At 42.5% G+C, this 17,634-nt stretch overlaps 1 protein-coding gene across 5 annotated transcripts in view; it reads left to right on the top strand.

Moving 5' to 3' along the window:
- The window catches only part of brsk2b (BR serine/threonine kinase 2b), a 169,087-nt gene that overhangs the window by 83,144 nt on the left and 68,309 nt on the right, over window positions 1-17,634 (top strand). For all 5 annotated transcript variants that reach the window (XM_048969745.1, XM_048969744.1, XM_048969743.1 and 2 more), the window contains exon 2: window positions 3,839-3,933. In XM_048969745.1, coding sequence (XP_048825702.1) covers window positions 3,839-3,933 — 95 coding nt within the window. The remainder of the gene's footprint in view (window positions 1-3,838; window positions 3,934-17,634) is intronic.

Here is a 17,634-nt window from a genome sequence, read left to right as displayed (position 1 = left end):
GGTAAAAATACCTTGCCAGTTTATGGACTTATTCAAGATCTCCAGATTAACTGTGTTCCTTTGCTCCTTCGGTTCAGTCTTGAATGAAACTGGCATGGAATTGAGTTGATCCATAATTCTTGCCAGTGTCCGTCCTTCCTGCAGTCAGCATTTGTTATTGTCTGCAGACTTTTCCGAGAGGGGCTCTGGGTAGGATATTTGTTGCACGTTTTCTGTACATTTTTTTTGGAGGGTGGCCATTTAATCATCTTCATGTTGCCAAGACTTTGGTGATCAGATATCTGGGATCAAAACAAACTTCCACCATTGCTTACTATGTACTTTTATAATGTTTCTGCAAGTGTTCCAGACTGCATTTTGAAATGTCTATACTTTGATGTCAAATTACAAACTTCACATAAATCTGACATATTTACAAAGTACCTTAAAATAAATATGAGTGTAATAGTGTAATGCCAAAACAAATATATAAGAAATAATTTATTTGCCATGAATTAAGTTTATGATATTGAATGAAATGTGTCACCATGCCCCAGTCAGTGAAAGTGTGTTCCCTACCCTTAGACCGCAGAGGATTAACAAATAGTTGTATCTGTGTATAATTTAGCAGGTAAGATTTGGTGGTAACCTGTTAGAGTGTATCTGTGTATTTTATCATATTATTATCCTCCTATATGTGTACGTGCAACCCTTAACAACTAACCCATGGCCCAGAAAGGGTTGCAGACAAGATGTCCTCACAGGGGCCTACCAGATTGTGACGCAGGAATAAGAGACCTTGAGAAAGGAAACAGATTCTGTCAACATAGCAGGGGGCCCACCTTGAGATATGTAATGCTTTGTATTAACCCTGTTTCACGGAGGCCTCACACAGCATTGACTAGTTAAAGACAAGACCCATGTAACCCCTCCCCTACCCTATAAATAAAGAAGCCAAGGGACTGTCCGGTGTGACACTCAACAGAGGCGCAGATACTGTCTGTTGCACCTGAAGTGGGCACCCTTGCGCAAGTAAAACAGAAAGACGTGTGCTGTCTCGATTATTCCTGGGTCCTAGAAGTGGAAGTGTGTGAGTAGTAAGCTGCGGCGCTTCCTCACACAGGAGATTGTAGGAGTGAAAGCTACGGCGCTTTCTCCTAACATAAATAAATGGACAAATGCAGTAATATTGTAGTAGTGTGAAAAATCGATTTTTTTCAATGGTTAGAAGCCCTACTTTAGGGAAGACAAAAGAGGTTAAGAGGACAATGAACATCTGGTAGCCTACTGCTGGTCCATTCTGTTTGTAGAGATGGTTGGAGAATCAATTTAAATCTTCTCTGTTAATCCCATCATCTTGCTGTCAGAGAAAATATATGTTAATGAAAAACTATGCGTTTAATATGTCCTTGGTGGTCTACTACCATTGAGATCTTGCAAATGAAAGCAGAAAAGAACGCCAGAGGCAGGGGCCTGGAGACCAACTTCCAATTCGGTTGCTCATTATCTGTGGCTTGAGAATCCCCATTCTCACCAGTCAAACAGCTCCTTTAGTGGTCTGAATGTTTTTATACTACTGATGAAAGGGATGGGGCCAGATGCTGATTTGTGCCGCAGCTTTAGGTCTGCATTCCTGATGGTAAATATCAGCAAATTTCAAGGATTTTACACTTGACCTCATTTCCTATTCTGTTGGAAAGGCCAAGTTTTAATATTATGGGGAATACAAGCAGGCGATGTCAACATGCATCTTTTAATGAATAGTTCCCCCCCCAGTTGTCAGACATCAAACATGTAAACCGCTTACATCTGGATCACTTGTGTCTGTGCTGCACTGTCCTCTGGCTGCATAGAGAGGCATTTTTCAGCATGGCTGTGCCTTCAGCTAGATTAAATTGGACCTGATTCCATTAACTCATCATAATTACAAGCTTAGGTCTGATATTGTAGCCTCCCTCACGTGTGAAAACAAGAGTCACCTCTGACCATATCGCATGTGATTAGTAATTAGTGTTTCTTCCAGTTACAAGGTCGAGTTTGTGTGTGTGTCTCTCTGTCTCTCTCTCTCTCTCTCTTTCTTCCTCTTCAGCTGGCAGTAGAAATGCAAACATATACATACGGTGCCTTATAACATCATTAACTACATCACCCATCACACATTTTAAGAGACAATAAAGTGCTGCTTTAATAGTTCTCTCCATGTTATATTTTAATTCAAAATAATAATTCTCACAATGAATTAATTCAGATATATTCAGTATTCAGTTTATCTTTATATAACACCTTTCACAACACAATTGCTCCTAGGCACTCAACAAGAGTGTGCGGCATCATTAGGTTTTATGCACATTATAAGTACATCAAAACTAAATGGTTCATGATAAAGGGAAAAGGGAAAAATGCCTGAAGACAATGGAGGAGAGGAACCAAGAACATAGTATGGAGAAAAAAATCCGCCTCAGACATGCTAGCATGAAACACAAAGTAAATTATCATGCTTTTATGAATGTGAGTTGTAAACCGTGGTCAGTGTCAAAGTCCATTTGGGAGCCAGTTCTCCATGCAGGACTTAGTATGTATAGGAATAAATGTATGAGTGTATGTATGAGTGTGACATGTTTAAATAGATAAAAAGCAAAATGCATAAACTGATAAATTAGAAGATGGGATATACAAAACTGCCCAGTTTCACCACAGGGATGAATAAGCATTTCAATTCTGTTCTAAATAAGGTTGGATTTTTTTAACGGAAATGAGTGTACTGTGACTTAGAGTTCGGAGTCGCTCCCACTTGGGCGTGCACAATGCTGTGGAAAGTCTACAAATTATCACAGGTCTCCTAATCGCATTCAACATTAGAAGTTCCTTCTTTAAAGTATCGGCATGAATTTCTTTCATGCTGCAAATCAGGCTTGAAATGAAGGTTCACTGGGGGCCATCAACAAGAAACCCCACTTCCCCTCAGTTGCTGATGTTTTTTATTCACTTTTTTGCATTCATTATCTATTTTTAAATGTCCCTATAATTTTCCAAGCTACCCTTCTGTGTCCTTTTAAGCGCTTCATTACACTGTTATTGTTCGTTAGTGTAATTAGCTTTGCCGTACACTGACTCTGATGCTCCTCACTTTAAATGACGACCCCTGATTCCTCTACGTTCAAGTCAGTGTTCAAATTCTAAGACAGGACCCGTTTAGTTTGTCTTTTATTTACACAGGAGGCTTTTCTTTCATATCAAGCTTCAGTCCTCTGTTTGAGATAGACAGTGCACAAGTCGTAGTTTGCTTTTTTGTTATTTGCTGCTACACTTATTTTTGAGGCAGTTGTGTTCAGATGAAATATTGACTGAAAGAGTAAACACTGTGTTTCGAAAACCTAGGAAACCATGGCCGATGGAATCTGGGTTGTGATTTTACTGTTAATCCCACATAAACAAGATAGAATAAATGTCAGCGATGATCGCATTTTAAGTCTAACTGTACATATAATAGAAACACGCATCTGACAGGCATTTAAAATGATAAGATTTACCCCAGTCCTGCACAGCCTACAGGTCTCCTGAGTACATTTACCAAGGAAATTAACAATAAAGCTCTGATACCTACTTGTGTGCTAACATACGTATTTGATCAATACAGGAGTGTATTTGAACAGATCTTGAACTGTGGCTCCTGATGGAGTTTTTTCTACTGTACATAATGAGTAAGAAACAATCCAGCAATTTACAGCAAGTCACCTGTTTCTCGAAGCATGTGACAATACATGTTTTTCCTTCTTTCTCCTCTGTTTTGGTTTGCATTATGTGTGTAACAGTCATCCCTCTTACTCACACGCTCTTCTCTCCCGTGTTTTTGTTCCAGGTCTGGTGAAGCTAGGAGTCCACTGTGTCACATGTCAGAAAGTTGCAGTGAAGATTGTCAACCGGGAGAAGCTCAGTGAGTCTGTTCTAATGAAGGTAAGGATAATGACAAATAAATAAAATCGTTAATCTCTTTTGCACTTCAGTATCCATCCTGAATACCTCTTTAGATTCCTGTTTAAATAATATGTTTCTCAAAGACCTCTTGAAACCTGTTTGGTAATGAATTAACTTGGCTGAATTCAATTTCATCCAGTCATTTTGCTTTAACTAGGTCAGTGTCATGGGGTGGGACCTGGAGCCTATTCCAGGTAGCACAAGAGAGCACAAGATTGGGGTACCCCCAGGATGACAACATACACTATGAGCTACTTAAAGATGCCAATTAACTGTATGTCTTTGGACATGAGTACCTGGAGGAAACATTCATGCATATGCTAACACATACAAGAAAATCTGCCCACATCATTCATTTTATTCTTCATGATTGGTTACCTGTCACTTACAGAATCAAATATAAAATTTTACTAATCACCTACAAAGCTCTCCATGGACTTGTCCCTCACTATCTGTCTGACCTTCTTCTTCCATACACCCCTGCTCGTAAGATCATCGGGCTCCAACCTTCTTCCTGTTCCTAAATTCAGATTATCTTCTATGGATGGCAGGGCGTTCTGTGTGACAGCACCTACACTATGGAACACACTTCTTCACAGTCTGCAAGAGATACAGTCTCTTAACATTTTCAAGCTTCAGTTGAAGACTCATTTAATGCTATAATGTAACTTCTACTATATAGCATTCCTGTTGTTGTTCTGTTGTTATTGTTGCTGCTGCGTGTGTATTGTTTTCTGTATCATTGTTTGCATTGTAAGGCGTCCTTGAGTGTGAGGAAGACATAATATAGATAAAACATATTATTATTATTATTATTACACTCCACATACAGATGAGGTAGAAATCAGTTCTCCAGCCCTGAAGCTGAGGCATCGGTGAAATCTGAGTCACCGTGCCATCCCTGAAGTCAGTTCCATTCAGTTTATTTTTGTAAGGTTCCCTATCCTGCACAGTTGCTTCCAAATGTTTGACAGTACAAACATTTCTGTGAATGTAAATTGACTTCGTCAGCATACTTTGAACATCTTACGTGGTTCACAAAATAACTTTTTGTGTTGGGTATATTGGTCTTGAATCAAAACAATCTGTTAGATTCATTTGTTTAAGCAGATGCTTGTGCGATATTATTTTTTTTGCTATCATGTTACTCATAATAAAGCATGACATGTTTTAGTGAAATAAAAAACAAAGTCATGCACTGAGGTTTAGCAATATCTAGTGAAAGTATGTTTTATTATCGGAACCCATATTATCATAACGCACCACTGAAAATAAGTGCATCATTGTCTACTGTTTGTAAATAGAGGTATAGATGTCACACTAATAGGTAAGGTAAGCATGAAGGAGGCTTTAATGCCAGCAAAACCCCTAGTGGGGACTTTATTATGTTGAGAGCACAGACAGCAGGCTTTGACAGGAAGCAATAACCAGACTGTGGGAACAGGTTGCTTGGAAGAGCTTAAATACACTGAACACAGGGCAGCTGAGTGCAGTTAGCAAGGGCAGTGACTAGAGGTAAGGCCAACAAGTATGGCCGTGGCCAGTTTAGAGCCACACCCGAGAAGAGAGGGGAGGACCACACATGTGGAGCGAGCAGGGCTTGACAGTAAACTCCCCCCCCCCACAATAACATGCCCTCTGGGTACAAAGGACAGGGTGGGGAGGGGATTCTGAAAATGGCACGAGGGGCAGATACACAGGGCCACGACACAGGACAAGATTGGGACCAGGTAAAATAAAAGCAGGACTGAAAAGAGTGACAGGACTATGGACTATGGACAACAAAACAGGGACACTAAATAGGAAGGGATGAGATTGTACGGGACTCGGACTCCCAATACCAGAGAAGCCGGACTATAGAACACCATACCTGACATCACTATGGCAGACAAGACAGACATCTAGTCAAGATGTGGAACACTGATGGAGAACCATGACCTGGACACAATGACCTGGACATACATCAGAACAGAAGTGCAAGACACCAGACTGGATGTATTGACAGACCAGGTGGAAAAAAACACCGAACCAGATGAAGCTGGTGAATAAGAGAGAACCAAGGAGGCCACAGAGCAAGAGGCAAAATCATTGGCATATGGACAGGTAGTTTATGGGGAAAACTAAGTAGGGTCCTGGGCGTCCTCGCAGCCCCGGAGGGTTGGGGGGTAGATATGGAAGGTATGTCCTCTGGGGGTCAGTCCTAAGCGAGGTAGGACTAGCGAGGTCAGCATACCTTGACAATGCCAAGGGAGAGGGAGGTTTGGTAGGTGGCGAAGTACATTCCATGCAGGGGATCTCCAGAGGTGTTCAGGGTATAGGTTTAACGCCACCGGGTGCAAGCATGGGTATGGGTATCAAACCTAGAGTGCGACATGGATGGGCCTCTCCAGACTGTAAGCAAGGCAGAGGTCCGATGGATGCCCATGGAGTGCCCAAGGTTCTTGCAGCAGACGGGATGAGCATGCCCCAATTTATCCCTTTTTGAGACAGAGACTCTCCCTTTCTGCGATGTCTGGACTTCAGAGTAGATTGGCCAGACTGCAGGGAGGACAATGTCAGATGAAGTGGGTCCTACTCAAGGATCTCGCGACTTCCCTGGATCCATCTGTTCCGCAGAATCTGGCATTTTCCAGGGGGCTCCTGAGTCATCGGAGGTGGCAGCGCCGTGAATGCTGATGGGACTCCCAGAAATGAACCTGCCACACCCCTTCCCCAATGGCCAACTCCATGGGACCTCCTGGGATAATGATTGGGGATCACAGAGTAGAGACACTGACTTGGAAAAAGAACGTAGGACAGGGGCTGACAAGTAGGCTAGAGATGAGGCAGAGGCTGCTGGAGAGGCAAGGGCAGGCAAGGGAGCAGGAGCTGTCCGGGTGACAGCCGCAGGTGAGCAGACAGAGGTTGCACAGGCAATGCCTGCAGGCAAGCAGGCAGGAGCCGATGATGTGGCCACAGAGAGGCAGGCAGAAGCTGGCATGACAACAGGTGGCTGCGTGGCAGGAGCAGGCATAACTGCTGGCGACTGTGTGGCAAGAGTTTTGTCACAGCAAATGTTAATTCGACAAACAACTCGGCGAAGGGCTAACAATTACGTTCTATTGACTAGGTTCTGTTGGGTTGAACTGCTTCCTAAACTGGGCTGGCGATGAGACAAATGGGGAGATGAAGGGGCAGAAAGTGAATTAGCTGTGTGCCGGACAGCTGGGCTGCACTCCACCTCCAGAAAGGTATCTCTCTCATGGTCTCCATCAAAGATCCCTATAGTCTGGGAATCCTGTTCTATCTGGTGGCAATGATGGCTGGAGACGTCTGCAGGAGTGGATCCTCGCAAAGGTCTCAGAGGAGGTTAAGGAGTGTGGAGTACAGAGTGGTGAACAGGGGTGGCACGTAGCAGAGGGGTCTTCCAGTTAACGGAGCTGATGAGATGCCAGTGTCGGCTGTCCATCGCTGGGGTCAGTCCAATACAGGCATGGGTCGCTCAAGGGAGCATTCATTTGGGGCACAGAAGTGCGTTCGTCATGGAGGTTGCCCTGGAACAGCTGCTGGGTCGTTTGCGCAGTCCAGTCATGCTAATAAAGATAAGCATGACCCAGAAGCAGGCTGTAATGCTACCAAAACCCCTAGCTGGGACTTTATTATGCTGAGAGGCAGAGACGAGAGGTAGGACCAACAAGGCATGGCCAGTTTAGAGCCACACCCGAGAAGAGACGGGAGGATCAGACATGCAGTGCGGGCAGGGCGTGACAATAGGGTGATATCCTTTCTGTCTATACAGGCCATTTGAATAAAATAATTGATGAGAAGCCGATGGAAGAAATATGGGTAAATGTGTGAGGGTCACACTGGTTAGACGCTGTGGGTTAATGGTGTTCCCCCTCGCCCCTGGAGCTGTGTATCCCTCGCCCTCTCACACCTTTCATTTTCCATGCATGTTTCACTCAGTGCTTCTGACAGCTGACAGTGATATTGCAAACAAGCGCAAAAGATGAACACACCTCGCAGGAATTCTACGCGACTCAACTTGGCACTCTCCTGAGGGTGGGAGGCTTACAGAGTGCTTTCCCTTTATGAGAAATATCATTAATAAACTGATGAAATGCACATGTAATATAGAGGATTTGGGCCGGGGTGCCATAGGCTATCTAGAAGAGAGAATCTGCCATTTGTGCTAACGAAGGTGTAAAGATTGCTTTGGAGATACCTGGAGCTATTGGCTTGGTGTTTGATATAGTTATTATTCATAACTTTGCTGTTGCTTACCAAACTCTTTTATTCAAAATGACCTACATAGCTTAACTTTTTTAACACTCAATCTATTTATACAGCTGTACTGAAGTAATTCAGCTTTAGTAAGCAACTTTCTCATACTGTATGTTCCACAACCAGGTATCTCCTACCTCCAACCTGAACCTGTCATCTTGTCCCCAATAATATATTTGTTGTACAAGAAGGGGAAGCAAGGAGCATTTCCTTGGTGTCACAGGAAACAGAAATGTAAAGTAGTAAAAATGAAACTTAATTACATTGTCGCCTTCGTCAATGAGACTGCATCCTTAATGTTTTTTTTGTAAACTTAATGCCAAATTGTAGCATTGGGTTGCCCTTATAATTTATTTTTGCTGTGGCAGAATCTTTCATGGATTTGCATGTTAATTTAATTATTTGTTTGTGTGTGTGGCTGTTTTAATATGTTTGTATATCTCATAGGCGGAGTTAGCCAAGAGAATAGCACATTTCAGACTTCCTGCAGTTTATGCATTGCAGTATCCCCATGGTGATACGAGGTTGCCCAGTATAATATCGCATTCTCCTAAGGTTTCCAGCACTTTTATCAGTAGTTCTATTCTAAAAACTACACACATGCACTTATTAAGTTGGTGCTGCTTTATCCCCTGATAGCAGCTGCAAAGTAATGTCTGGTGTGTTGTGACAAAGGATCTTCAGTGACTGCTAATAGACTTCTCTCTTTCCCTTGAGGTCTTTCTACATGCTGTCTCATTGTTTCCTGCTGTTATTTCAGATGTTCTGAAGGTTGGTTGTCATGGGAACCAAACATGATTAGGGCTAACAGAAAAAGTAAATTATATGCTTGAGAAAAAAGGGGAGGAGGTATGGACTGTGATTTTTTAGGTGTGTCTGGGCAAAGTGGGAAAGATTTTGACAGGCATATATGACATAAATGCTTCTTCTTAGGGTCCAATGGACTCCTGCTGTGCCACGCAAACAGTGCTGTTCTAAATCCAGCCGCCAGGTGTGACAGGAACCAAAGTTCATCCTACCTTTTTATACGTCTGTCTCTGATTATTTTTTCCCTTTAATCCAGCTCACCTGTCTTATTCCACCTCCATGTTGTGCTGATTTTGTCTCTCCAGCCTTTGAGTTTGGGCAGCGTGCTTCTCTCTGTTCATGCGACACATCCTGAATTCTCTGTCTCCAGTCCCTACTCAGAACTTGCTCTTGAAAAGCCACAGAGAACTTTTCTGTCTGCCTGCCACTCTCTACCTTTAGTTTTCAGTTTTTTTCCCTCCCCTGTGGCTCTTCTCTGCCATCATTAGCAAACAAACAATCTTTCCATTTTGCAGCCACAATCCTGCTGCATGGTATCACAGGAGCTGGGAGAGGTGAGCTGAGATGCCATGTGCAGATCACAGCCCTGGCACTTCCAGTCATGTCTCACGTAGGGTTGTGGCCTCACACTGCCCAAGCTAATGAAGCCGTCGCCTGCAGCTCAGAAACATGGTAACTTTCTCTACAGAGGAAATTGTAATTGTAATGACACAATTGTGAGCTCTGTTCTCACAATGCATGTTTTACATAGCTGGCTGTACTTGGCCAGGACTTAGTGGAGAAAAATCTACAATATACATTATGTAAATTATGCAATAGATAATGTGATAATAATATAGTCCTTTGATGTTTTTGTAGACATCAATAAACAGGCTTAGATACTTTGTATTTGAATTGAGATATAAATCATAAATATAATGCTATTCTCATGTATGTTGCCAGACTACATTTATCTGTTCTGAGCATGTTACTGTTTGTACACAGCAATGTCTACAAATAGTATTTTCTGTTTAGCTTGCTCAGTTGAAAGATATTGCTTGATTGTTAAAGGTCAAGCTATATAAGTCAGGTGAATAAACCTGAAATCATTTTCAGGTTTAGCTAGGTAAAATAACTTTGTATTATTACAGAATAATAGGTTACATTGCTGCTTTTTAAGCTGTCTGTGGTGCATTTAAAGATAAGATTTGTTTACTGCGAATTTATCACTTAAACAATTCAGCTCATCTAATTTTTCAACTTGGCCAGGAAAGCTTAAATGGTTTTGAATCATTTAGTATGCAGCAGACATAACAGTAGGCTATGACTCATGAATTATTAATGAATGGCTCGCTCCTATGCTGCAAAAAAAAAATTTGTGACGATGGAGTCTTTTAAAAATAAAGATCTAGAATTTGGCTGATGTTATGCAGGTGGAAATCTACACGTCTAATGTTTCCGATAATTGATCTAGTTGGTTAATTGTTGATAATATGAATAAATGCTCCACAGAAATCCCTTATTTCACTGTATAGATAAATGTATGAATAATATAACCCACATAGTTACCTTTATATATCACTTAATACAGATGTAAAGATGGCACTAAAAGGAGGGTACAATCAAACAGGGATTATTGTAAATACATCAATTTCATTAAATTGGATTATGCCACTACTGACATGCCTGACATGCTTTCTACTTTTATTGCATCAATTTTCTTTGCAAATGAGCAATGTTAGAGAAGGTGCATCAATACCTGCTATCGTACAAAGACTGAATGAAACAGCAGCATGTTTACGCGTAACACATAGTAGGATCTTAAGAGGTGGCTGTCTATCCATCCATCCATTCATTTTCCAAACCGCTTTTTCCTACTGGGTTGCGGGGGATCCGGAGCCTATCCTGGAAGCAATAATAATAATAATAATAATAATAATAATAATAATAATAATAATAATTGATACTTTATTGATCCCTGTAGGGAAATTGTCTTTACACCTCCCACAACTTGCTCCTTTTTCATAGACTAAGTTGTCTGCGAAGGGCTGCAACCCGTAGCGGCGCCCAATGGGCACGAGGCAGGAAACAACCCAGGATGGGGGGCCAGCCCATCGCAGGGCACACTCACACACGCACACCTACGGGCAATTTTAGTAACTCCAATTAGCCTCAACATGTTTTTGGACTGTGGGGGGAAACCGGAGTACCCGGAGGAAGAACATGCAAAATTCACACACATGCAACCCAGGCGGGGACTCGAACCGGGGTCCCAGAGGTGTGAGACAACAGTGCTAACCACTGCACCACCATGCCGCCCCAGGTGGCTGTCTGGTACATACAATCTATTAATAGACTGAAATTAAACAGTAGCCATGTGATCACTCTGTGTCCTTGATGGCTGAAACAGTTTGGGAAAATGGAGATAAAAACGAGTATAATTCACAGACAAAAGAAGAAAAGGCCTCGGAGTGATTATCACAGAACAGGACTGCTGTGTTTGGGGAATGGCAGGAACAACAGTATGCCTTGGGAATTGGGTAACATTTCGGGAATGGCATTCTAGTGTGCTGACGGAGACCCCCTCCATACCCGATGTGGGCAATCAGCCGAGCAGGAGCAGGCTCATCTGTGTGTGTGTGTGTGCAAGTGTGGGTCAGATATACATTACATTGTTGGAACCAGATGTCCGCACAATGTGATATAAACCTGTTATTTTGAAGTTTTGGGGACCATTTCTTTGGTCTCATTATGAGCAAATTCAATTTTATTAAAATCTGCGGCTGCAATAATAAAATTAAAAATGCCAAATGACATGTATTTTGTTTGGTTACTTATGTTTAAGGTTATGGCTGGGTAGGGGTTAAAGTTGTCATTGCTGGGATTAGGATTTTGCCTAAAGAGATTAATGGGCTGTCCCTTCAAAGACAAGAGTACAGGTCTGTGTGTGTCTGTGTGTGTGCATCTTTGTCTGTCTCTGAGTGTGTGGGCGCATGTGTGATTGTGTGTGCGTGCATGCTTGCAATGTACAGGTTTGTAGTTACCACATTGTTGGAACCAAATGTCCCTACAGTGTGGTAAACGTGTTACTTTTTAGCTTGTGGAGACATCAGACCTGCCAAGGATTTTGTGCCGGTTTGCTGGAGGAGTAACTACATTTTTTTGGAGAATTGGCTTTTTGGGGGGTCGCCTTGCTGCAGTTTCTGAAATTTCCAAATATTTCCAATTTTTGAAGGTTTTTCTTTCGTTGATTGAAGACAAAACATAAATAATACATAAATACATAATACATACTGTAAATTGATTTTCGTTTAATTACATGTCAGAATTAGGCAGAATAAATGTTTTAAAGTTTAAGTGGTAGATGATTACCTGTGCCATGTAGCCACGATAGACAATTGCGTTAAAACGACAAAATTTAATTTATTTTTATTTTTTAACTTTAACTCGTGATGATTCGTGATGAATCAAAGGGCTTACGAGTGCAGAATAATCATTCCAAATGCATGAGACTCCCATGAAAGGACACTTGGCAGCCCTGGGACATTGCTCAGATCCCCCACAATATAAACCTCAGTTTTATACAAATCTGTGAATGCATCAAAAAAAAAAACTAAAAATGCCAAAAGTCTTGTATTTTGTTTGATTACTTATGGTTAGGGTTAGGGCTGGGTAGGGGTGAAGGCTGTCACGTTGGGATTAGAATCTTCCCTATAGAAATGAAGGGAGAGTCCCCAAAAAGATATAATTACAAACTTTTGTGTGTGTGTGTGTGTGTGTGTGTGTGTGTGTGTGTGTGTGTGTGTTTGTGTATGTATGTATGCCTGCCTGTGTCCTTTCTCCTATGAAACCCCCAATACCTGCACCCCTCATCCTGATGCATGCTGCTCCCTTACTGCTCTCACTGATCTTCATATGAATCAAAGCACACATCCCAATATCCATCAGTGCACTGTGCTGTTCATAGGTGACACAGATTCACATGCACCATCTTTATAACCTTAGGCTAAAAGCATTACACAGTATTACTGCATGACAGGGGATTCATAAAATTTTGCTGGTTTTCTTTTATGTGAACTTACCAGCTCATATTATTTTAAGCAAGGTGCCAGATGCCATAAACCCATTGATAACATACTTAATGGTATTCCCGTAGTTCACAGACTTTTTAACTTTTTTCTGCTCAGACCATTTTTAGTGGTAATGTATGGCTTGGAGTGCTAACTGGCAGCTATGAATTTGCTCTTTATATGTAGCATGTTAATGGTGCTAAAATGGTTAGCACTGTGGCCTCACAATCACAGGGTTGTGGGCTTGTTTTTCAGCCCGGTTCTGTGTGTGGAGCCTCCATGTTTCTCTTGTCTTCAGGTGGGTTTTCTCCCAGCATTCTGGACTCCTCCTGTAATCCAAAAGGATGCAGTTAGGTGAATCAGCAATTCCAAATGCCCCATAGCGTATCAGTGTGTATGTCAGTGTGTGTGTCTGCATGTCCTTAGAGGGTGTCTCCAGCCTCAAGACGCTGCCTGGGGTAGGCGACAGTCTCACCATGATCTTGCACTGGATAAGCCATACTGAAAATCTATGGATATAGGAGCAATAATTTCATATCCTATGTTGATGAGGATGGATGGACTGCTGTCAATCTGCTTTCATAATATTATGAAATGACACGTGATGAAGTGTCTTCTGCCACAGGGTGGGAATCTCTATTATAAGGTGTCAGGATGCCTGTACAAACAACGCTGTGCCATTGGATTGAAGGTGACAGTGAAAGAGTGAAATCCAGTAGTGAAGTTGAAATGGGTCCTCTTAAGAATATTAAGATTATAACATGCTATCTGTTTCTTTTCTTATAAAACATGACCTTTCAGATGGGCCTGTGAATTCCACATCCTGGGGTTTACACCATCATCCTGTGGGCATTTGATTAGCTTTGTTCTGCGTGCCTATAGTAAAGAATTCAGTTCTCCTTTATAAAAACCACATGTACTGGAAGAGCAGTGTCCTACTTTCTTTTAACTGCCTGCATCATCTTGTTGCCATTGTGCTGATCACAGGAGATCTGAGCGATTGCACGATCAGAGGCGACGGCAACCCAACACGAGCCAGTTTGCACAGCTTGTTACTTGTAGACCTTTAAGCTCAGTGTTTGTCGCGACATTGCATTGTTCTCCTGGACAGCACCACGTATCTCATCAGCAATTCTCAATCTGATCCTGTGGGTTTCTGCCAATAATAATGACTGCTGGAGCTGCCGGTGTGCTTAAGTTGACAACAGCCCATGGATTATCCTTGCACCATGAGTTAGGCAATGATTTTAATTATGCTCAAAAGCTAAATTGTTTCAAGAATCAGAAGCCCGCCCCCACTGCCTTCCCCTCAATCCCTCCCACTGGTTCAGAATCCAGCGTTTGGAGCAGAATAGTAAGATAATTCTAGACCCAGTTAACCAGAAGTAATCTGCTCATGGTGGTCCATTGTTTTCTCATAGATTTCATCAGTTTTTATCCGGTTTCATTCAGTTGGATTTCATTCAGTCAGCCTGATTGATTATTTATGCCTTTGTCTGCGGGTTTTGCATATTAACTGATCCGCTAGACATTTCTTGTGCCCCCCCCCCCCCCCACCCCTTAACTTTACTTTAACTAAGGCGATTATCAAAAGTGACCTACTTGCCTTCATTTTTTTACCCATCTGTATGTTTTTATGATCCCCTGGAGAAATCCAGTGTCACCTCAAAGGTACAAAATCTGAGCCCCCACTGGGATTTTCCCCACTTGTAACCATTTAGTTATAACAAATAACAAGTTATTTCCTTAATTCTGCTCCTACTGGACTCGCTGCCTTGCCCCAGGTTTGAATATCTGGAAGTCCTTCACATTTTTCACATTTATGGACACTTCAAAGCAGAATGGCATGAAGGGGATGGAGGGGTGAGGATCCAGGCAAATGTACCTTAACAGCCGGTTTCTGAGGTCCCTGGAAGTGAAGCAGCTCTTTGTGATTAAAACAAGGTTAGATTTGTAATGTATAATGTAGTCGCTTATCAAATAACTCAGCAAACCAAATAGCTAACAATTTTGCCAGTGTATACAGCTGGGTATTTTACCAAAGGAACGGAAGTTAGGCAGCTCATTCCATGGAACAAAAGCTGGACCTCTTCTGAGACTTAAAACAGCAGCCTTTTCACTGTAAGACCAGTTTGAACATCATTGTCCTACCAGTTGTCCCAGTTACCTCATCATGCATGTAGCCAAAGACAGACAGAGGTCAAGAGGGAGAAGGACTGCAATTCAGGATGTCACTGATCCCATTTTTGATGTCTTCGCATTTTTTGGTGTCTTCTCAACTCTCTGGTAAATTTGCGTGTGTGCTGTCGTCTGATGTCTTTAGGGACTCAGAAATAATCACAACCGGTCATTCTGCAGTACACCATTGCACCATGACTGTCCAGCATGTGATCATATGATGTTGTTCTCTTACCTTCTGGGTGTGCTGAGAATGAATCCATACAACTATACAGTTGTATTGTCCTGTATACATTTGCAATATGATATTATTTCGTTCTCATAAGCTCTGTCAAATGACAAATGAGGCTGCAATTGTGTCTATGCATTGGATGAGTCACAGCTGACCCTAATCTTGTTATCTTGACACTGGGATGGCAGTTCTATAATTTTCTGTCTCAATGTTTCCTTTGTCCATCCCCCCACCCAACAAAATGACTATAGATCTTGAATCTTTTCTTTTGTGGTCTAGCATGCTGCGGTAAGCTTTTATCTGCAAAGTTTAGAGAGGGAGAAACAAAATAAAATGAATGACTTTCATATGTTCTCTCCACTGCTGCCTGGCCATCAGTAATATAAAGCTTTGGCTAAGATAAGGAGCCGCTGCTTAGTGCTGACATCTAAAGCAGCTTGAAGAAATAGAAATAATGGAGCCTCTCTGCTGCTGCCATTTTCAAACGAATGCAAGAATAGCAGTAAAGCATTAAAATGAACATGTTATATTTTGGAAAACCAAGGTAGCAAATATCCATAAATGTAAGGGCCACAGGGTGACCCTTGAGAGCCCAGCCTCACACTGCAATCTTAAGAGAGCAGTGGGGAAGCATTGCCAAGAGGATCAGGCAGAGCTAGTGACAGCCATTCTTTTTCTTGTCTGTCTGAGCATTCTCATGTACGTGGTGGACGCCCTGAACCTCTCTTTGTGCCCAGAAGATGCTCTTAATCACGGCGTTTCCAGTGCTGACCCACATGAAACTGCACAAGCTTTTTTGGCAAACCCGCTGTAGATAACGGTTCTTGATTTTAGCTCTTTCTATTTGATGTCATGTTGGTTTTGCCGGTTTTGTTTCGTATTGGCTATTTTCCTGAAAATTCACATTTTATGCATTTTTAGGGGAATAAAGTTGCCTATAAGCATGTGAATGTTGGCATTTCTCTTCAGCCTGTCTTTCTTACTGTCTCATTCAGCCTGTCTCTCCCCTGTTTCTCCTGCCATCTTAGCCCACCTGTCTCTCCTACCTTCTCACCTTGCCTGTACAGTATCTCCCTTGTCTCTCCCCCTCTCTCAGCCTGCCTATCTCTCCCGTTATCTCACCTTCTGTCTCGGCTATCTTATCTCTCTTGCTGCCTCAGCCCACCTGTCGCTCCCCCTGTCATGGCCTGCCTGTCTCTCCCGCTATCTCACCCACTGTCTCAGCCGTCCTTTCTCTCCTACTGCCTCAGCCCGCCTGTCTCTCCACCGTCTCACCCTGAGTGCCACTATCCTTTCCCTCTCTCCTCCTCTCATCCACTTCACTCTGCCTGTCACACTTATAATGGCTGTCCTCAGTGAGTCATCGCCTGTCACCCTCTGCCACCGTTTGTCTCCCGAAGCAGCACTGCACACCTGTGCCTCCTGTCTGCACTCAGATTTAGTGCATTGGTGAATAAGGAGAGGGGGGAGTGAGAGGTGATGAGGAGAAGGGCTGGGGGGCAGGATGCCGGCTAACAGGCCAGTTCTGCCTTTCAAATACATGTATTAGACAGGTGCTGCTCTATGAAGCTCCAGATGAACCACTGGGCTCAATTCATGCAGCTTGTTGTGAAAGACTCAGTCAGGGACACGATTAATAATGCATTTCTAACTTGCTGTCCAAAGGCTGCGCAAGGGTTATCGATTTTACTGCAGCGGTGGTCGTGAACGTTGTATTAGTACAGATGCAGCTGTATGGTATTGTCTTTATTTAGTGATGGGAATCTCTGGGGGAGTCAGTCCACAGCGGAAGAACTTACAGTGTGAGGGCTTTCCTCAGTATCTAGCCACATGCTTTGCCTCCACACACGCCATCCTCTGTCTCATGTGCACATCTCATTATGCCAGGACTAGGCCGTCCTCCAGGGCTTTTATCATCAGGACTGATTGTGCTATTGAATGTTATTATACCTTACATAACCGCAGGTTGGCTGAAAAAGAGAAACAAGTGTATTTATCTGAATTTTTTGGGCATCTTGCAGTTTGCCTCTTTTGCATTGTAACAAATGATGTGATGTTATTTTCAGTCACAGGTGAAATGACTAAAATTTAGCGAGTATGCTTACTGCATGAATGCTGTGTCATATGATCTACAACGATAAGCATTTGCGC

This window comes from Brienomyrus brachyistius, chromosome 11 (assembly GCF_023856365.1).
Source record: "Brienomyrus brachyistius isolate T26 chromosome 11, BBRACH_0.4, whole genome shotgun sequence".
Taxonomy (NCBI): domain Eukaryota; kingdom Metazoa; phylum Chordata; class Actinopteri; order Osteoglossiformes; family Mormyridae; genus Brienomyrus; species Brienomyrus brachyistius.
This window is presented reverse-complemented; position numbering and strand designations above follow the sequence as displayed.